The following is a 6662-nucleotide window of genomic DNA, read 5'->3' as shown; positions in this document are numbered from 1 at the left end:
ATGATCTTGAAAACCACTTGAGACTGACTCATCTGACACCATGTTTATTCAGGTGAAGTGGAGCAGAGCCCTGGGAGATATGAAAGGAAGCATTTGATCCTGAAAAAGATGAGAGCAATGTGGTAACACATTTCTATTTTTGATGCTTTCATTGGACTGACAGAGCATTCCACAATGATTTTGGACCCACATCTGCAACTTGTATTAAGATATTAGTTGGGAATTTTGCATCGATTAGTTAGCATTCTCCTGAAAGCGTCTTTTACTTCTTTGTTCCTTAGACCATAGATCAATGGATTGAGCATAGGGATCACCAGAGTATAAAACACGGAGGCCATTTTATCCACAGCAAAAGTATGGTTGGATTTGGGTTGCAGGTACATAAAGAGTAAGGTTCCGTAGAACACAACCACCACTGTCAGATGGCAACTACAGGTGGAGAAGGCTTTGTATCTCCCCTTGGTTGAGTTCATTCTGAGAATGGCCACGAGAATGAACACGTAGGATACAAAAACAATCAAGAGGGAACAGAGCAAATTGCAGCCTGAGAAGATCACGATGATCAATTCTAACTCGTGCGTGTCAGAACAGAGCAGAGATATCAGAGGGACAGAGTCACAGTAAAAGTAACTGATGACATTAGAGCCACAGAAGGACAGTTTAAATAACTTAATGGTGAGAAATAGTGACACGAAGGTGCTGTAGAGGTAGGGAGGAAGTACCAGCCCCCAACACACTTTCTGAGACATGACGACCAGGTAGAGAAGAGGCTTGCAGATGGCTGCATAGCGGTCATAGGCCATCGCTGACAGAATGAAGAGTTCAGTGATAATAAAAATCTCAAAGAACGCCAGTTGGGTGGCACACCAATTGTAGGAAATCGTATTTTTGTGCACCACAAAATTGACCATCATTTTTGGGCCAATGACTGTGGAGTAACCAAGATCAGTAATTGACAAATGTCTAAGGAAAAAGTACATGGGAGTATGTAGCTTGGAGTCCAGATGGGTCAGGATAACCATGCCCAGATTTCCTGTCACTGTGACCAAGTAGATAACCAGGAAGATTCCAAAGAGAGGTGCCTGCAGTTCAGGACTGTCTGTGATCCCCGTAAGAACAAATTCAGTCACCGTGTGCATGGCAGTACGATTGTGTTTCTCCCTGGGGTCCATCCTGGTTACCTGGGTATAAAATCAATACTTTGTATTTGCAATGTTATCTGTCATCTAGGAGGATTTAATACATGAAATGTGAGTCATTTTCTTTGTCTAAAATTATAAATACAGATTCATCTTCCCATCAGGTCAAGACTGCTGCTACTGCTGCTGCTAAGTCACTTCAGTCGTGTCCGACTCTGTGCGACCCCATCGACGGCAGGCCACTAGACTCCCCCGTCCCTGGGATTCTCCAGGCAAGAACATTGGAGTGGGTTGCCATTTCCTTCTCCAATGCATGAAAGTGAAAAGTGAAAGTGAAGTCGCTCAGTTGTGTCCGACTCTTCGCGACCCCATGGACTGCAGTCCACCAGGTTCCTCCGTCCACAGGATTTTCCAGGCAAGAGTACTGGAGTGGGGTGCCATTGTCTTCTCTGCAGGTCAAGACTACACCTACCTATATTCACATTGCAATATAAGTGCATAATGATCAGCTTTTTAAATTGTTATGTAAGTTCTGATATTAACCTTTTCATTGCTGAGACAATAGATTTCAAGATATACATCTCATGTAAACATATTTCTAGCTAAACACTTAGATAAATAGCTCAGCTGTCCTATCCATGAAATTTTCCTTTTAGAAAGCCCTCAATGATATAAGTAACTGCCAGCTTGATTGACACTACTTTTCCCTTTCTGAATTTTATAATCCCTGCTCTTATGTTTTGGAGAAGGCTATGGCAAGCCACTCCAGTACTCTTGCCTAGAAAATCCCATGGATGGAGCAGCCTGGTAGGCTGCAGTCTGTGGGGTCACTAAGGGTCGGACACGACTGAGCGACTTCACTTTCACTTTTCACTTTCACGGACTGGAGAAGGAAATGGCAACCCACTCCAGTGTTCTTGCCTGGAGAATCCCAGGGACGAGGGAGCCTGGTGGGCTTCCGTCTATGGGGTCACACAGAGTCGGACACGACTCAAGTGACTTAGCAGCAGTAGCAGCAGCTCTTATGTTTTAAATTAACCAATAAAAGTTTAATGTAGGCACCCCAGCCTTGATCACAATAGAGGCAGAGCCATGCTGTCCTCTCATACTCTCATTCTTTCTCTCTTTCTCTCCTTAACCTCTCTGTGTGGCCTTGGGTGTGTCATGTTCCCTCCAGAATGTGAGTAACAAGACTTGGTTTTCAAAGTTACCTGATACTTATTGCTGAGATGGATCTTGCAATCATAAAAGAATCACAAGTGCTCTTCCAGCCACAGCACCGGCTCTGACCAGGGAAATGTCTGTGCAGCTCACCACAATAATAGAGTCCACTTGAGTGCCCACTGGCAGTCCTAGTTGATAGAATCACTATCAACAGGCTGAGACCAACACAAAGCACATTCATTGAAACTTTGGGAAATTTTGCTTAAAAGGGACAAGACATTTTGAAATGATTGCTTTGATACAGCTTCTATGGCCTACTTGTTTTTACATGACCTTTAAAAATATATCAAAAGATCTGTCTATTATATTTAAACTTTTAAAAAATGTTCAGATAATTTTTAAAACAAACATCTACACTCAAACAATAAACCTTATACTATTGACAATTGTCTTATCTGTTCAAAGTTGCAAGGAATAATAAAAAGATTCTCTGTTGGTAGATTGATGAATTATGTGGTAAGTAGAAAACCTGATAATTAAACATCAGTTTCAATGTTTTTCATTTACCATAAGCTCAGCTTGTTTATACAATACAAAATCCAATGCTATAATGTCTTAATTTTCAAATTTTTCTCTTAATATCTTAATCCTCATTTGCCATATTGATTGTTTCTGACAATTGAATCGCCTCTAATGGTCTTCCAATTACACATCCCTCTTCTGAAAAAAAAGGGTTTGATCATTCTGATTATTTATGAATCTGGTTATTTATGGAGATCCATGTAAATAGATCCACTGGAAAGAAGAATGCAAATGAATACAAAGCACTGATAGGGAACTGATAATTTGCCAGAGACTTTGCATGTATTAATTCACACGATCCACACAATAACTCTAGAAACTAAATAGCACAGTTGTCCCTGGTACTTGTGGGGAATTGATTCCAGCATCCACTGAAGATAACACAATCTACAGATGCTAAAGCCCCATAGTCCACCTTCCCTTTTCCACTGGGCATACTCTATCTGAAGATTTGGCACCATCACTGGTAAACACAGTGGTGTAGGTGCTGAGAAAAAAGAAAAACAAACCTGCATATCAGTGGACCCAGATAGTCCAAAGCGTGTTGTTCACGGGTCAACTATGTGAGCATAATCCATTTACATGTCAAGAGTAAAAGAGCTCAATCAAGGTCACCCAGACAATAACTGGCAGAATTAGGATTCAGATAAAATTAACTTTCTTCAGAATGTATTCTCACAAACATGGCATTCTTCTGTTCTATCATGGTCATCCTGAGCACACAGGCAATGAAAAGTGGAGAAGGGAAGCACCCGGTAAGCAAGGACAGAAAAAGATCCTTGCTAAAATAGATGAGAGAGCTTTAAGTTCATTTGGAAAACTAAGATAGTCTAAATGCATTGCATCAGAGTCCATACAAAAGGTCAGTCCCATACATTAATCTTGTTGATCAGAAAAGTATACTGAAAGGGAAGAAACAGTTTTGCAGAGCATAATGCCTTCAGGATCTTTGGTGATGACTGGGTTTAAGCTGTATGCCCTGAGAAATTTGCAGGCCAGTTTTTTCTCCTTACCTTACTGGAGAATTTGCATTGAGTCTCTACTGTTTTAATCCACCTTGTCTACTGCAGAATGCTTTTAAGTGTTTTTCTATCCCTTTGAGATTCATTTTGTTAAAATTTTGATCTGATTCATAGATTTAAAAAAAATAAAACAACTGAACATAATTACCTTAGGGAGAGTGCCTTGGATATTTGTTAGTTATTCTCCAAATGTCTCAATAGGAAAAGTCAAAAGTATTTCATTCCCTGGTCTAATTAAACAAACTAGCAATATCACTAGACATTGGAAAACATAAATATACTTTTGTCAGCATCTCAGTTACACAATTTAATGCACATATTAAGCATGTTACACATGCACATAGTGTATGAGTAAATGAAAAATGACTTTGTAGAAAAAGATTATGCAATATTTGATAACACAGCATTCGTTAACCAAGAATGTTTTTGATCGATATAAAATTGTAGGTTGACACAAAACAATGTTTTATGACATATTGTTTCTGCAAAAAGATCAGTGATAATTTTTATTTATCTGTTCATCTTCATCTGTATCTTTCATTTCTACGTTATTAATGTTTTATCTTCAGTTTTCAGAAACTTGACATGACATGCCTTGGTGTAATTTCCTTTCTGTTTATCCTGCTTAGAATTATTTTAGCTCTGTATGTCTTAGGATTATCTTTTATAAAGTTTGGAAAAAATCCCAGCCAATATTTCTCTCACTGATTTTCAATCATATGTAATCTCTTCTTTCTACTCTCCTACACTTAAATATACAGTATTTAGTTTGCTATTGTTCTACAGATCACTGAAACTATTTTTGTGTTTATTCAGTATTTTAGCTTTTCTCTTTGAGTAACATTATTGTGATGTGTTTAAGTGTAGCCATCATTTCTTTTTCAGTACACAATATGCTGTTATGCTCATTCAATAAATATTTTGTTCCTAAGTTTAGTGTTTTTATTAAATGATTCAGTATATGGAACATATTTATAATACATTTTAAAGTCCTTGCCTGTTAATTATATCTTCACTGACATTTCAGGATCTGTTTTAATTATCTCCGGGGTGGGGGTCACGTGTTCCTGCTTTCACATTTGTTTAGTATTTGTGACTAGATGCTAAATACTGTGAAGAAATACAGAATAATGAGTGCTGCAATTTTCTGTTGTTTTCCTAAAAGAATGTTAAATGTTTTAAACAAGGATCAACTAGCTTCTTTCGACTCTTGTTTTCAAACTATGTGAGTCTAAAAAGGTTCGATGTGTGATACAGGATGCTTGGGGCTGGTTGCTGGTGCACTGGGATGAACCAGAGGGATGATATGGGGAGGGTGGTGGGAGGGGGGTTCAAGATGGGGAACACATGTACACCCGGGGTGGATTCATGTAAATGTATGGCAAAACCAATACAATAATGTAAAGTAATTAGCCTCCAATTAAAATAAATACATTTTAAAAAATAAAAATTAAATAAAGTAGCTTTTATTATACCTCTGAGATCTCTACTGGATGCCCAGGTGTGGAACAAGGATTCCACTCCCTGGCTTTTTGGAACACTGGTGTCTTCCTGTTCTGTGTGATCTCTGGGATTGTTTAGCTCACAACCGCATGATCATTATTTTAACAGACTTGTGGCCTTTCACTGTTCAGTTCAGTTGCTCAGTTGTGTCCGACTCTCTGCTACCCCATGAATCACAGCACACCAGGCCTCCCTGTCCAGCACCAACTCCTGGAGTTCACTCAAACTCATGTCCACAGAGTCGGTGATGCCATCCAGCCATCTCATTCTCTGTTGTCCCCTTCTCCTCCCGCCGCCAACCTTTCCCAGCAGCAGAGTCTTTTCCAGTGAGTCAACTTGTCACATGAGGTGGCCAAAGTATTGCAGTTTCAACCTTAGCAACAGTCCTTCCAAAGAACTCCCAGGATTGATCTCCTTTAGAATGGACTGGTTGGATCTCCTTGCAGTCCAAGGGACTCTCAAGAGTCTTCTCCAGCACCACAGTTCAAAAGCATCAATTCTTCGGCGCTCAGCTTTCTTCACAGTCCAACTCTCACATCCATACATGACCACGGGAAAAACCATAGCCTTGACTAGACGGACCTTGGTTGGCAAAGTAATGTCTCTGTTTTTTAATATACTATCTAGGTTGGTCATAACTTTCCTTCCAAGGAGTAAGTGTCTTTTAATTTCATGGCTGCAGTCAGCATCTGCAGTGATTTTGGAGTCCCCAAAAATAAAGTCTGACACTGTTTCCACTGTTTTTCCATCTATTTCCCATGAAGTGATGGGACCAGATGCCATGATCTTAGTTTTCTGAATGTTGAGCTTCAAGCCAACCTTTTCACTCTCCTCTTTCACTTTCAGCAAGAGGCTTTTGAGTTCCTCTTCACTTTCTGCCATAAGGGTAGTGTCATCTGCATATCTGAGGTTATTGATATTTCTCCCAGCAATCTTGATTCCAGCTTGTGCTTCTTCCAGCCCAGCGTTCCTCATGATGTACTCTGCATGTAAGTTAAATAAGAAAGGTGACAATATACAGCCTTGACATACTCCTTTTCCTATTTGGAACCAGTCTGTAGTTCCATGTCCAGTTCTGACTGTTGCTTCCTGACCTGCATACAGGTTTCTCAAGAGGCAGGTCAGGTGGTCTGGGATTCCCATCTTTTTCAGTATTTTCCACAGTTTATTGTGATCGACACAGTCAAAGGCTTTGGCATAGTCAATGAAGCAGAAATAGATGTTTTTCTGGAACTCTCTTGCTTTCTCCATG

At 39.7% G+C, this 6662-nt stretch overlaps 1 protein-coding gene across 1 annotated transcript; it reads right to left on the bottom strand.

Moving 5' to 3' along the window:
- Positions 1-212: 212 nt before the first annotated feature.
- On the bottom strand, positions 213-1172 carry LOC129537484 (olfactory receptor 8K1). The gene has a single exon (XM_055396877.2). The coding sequence runs from the start codon at positions 1170-1172 to the stop codon at positions 213-215; it is 960 nt and encodes a 319-aa protein (XP_055252852.2).
- Positions 1173-6662: the final 5490 nt, after the last annotated feature.

This window comes from Moschus berezovskii, chromosome 14 (assembly GCF_049115385.1).
Source record: "Moschus berezovskii isolate FMDL1 chromosome 14, NW_MosBer_1.0, whole genome shotgun sequence".
NCBI lineage: Eukaryota > Metazoa > Chordata > Mammalia > Artiodactyla > Moschidae > Moschus > Moschus berezovskii.
This window is presented reverse-complemented; position numbering and strand designations above follow the sequence as displayed.

Coding starts and splice junctions, on each gene's coding strand:
- LOC129537484 (XM_055396877.2), bottom strand. CDS start 1,172: ATGGACCCCAGGGAGAAACACAATCGTACTGCCATGCACACGGTGACT.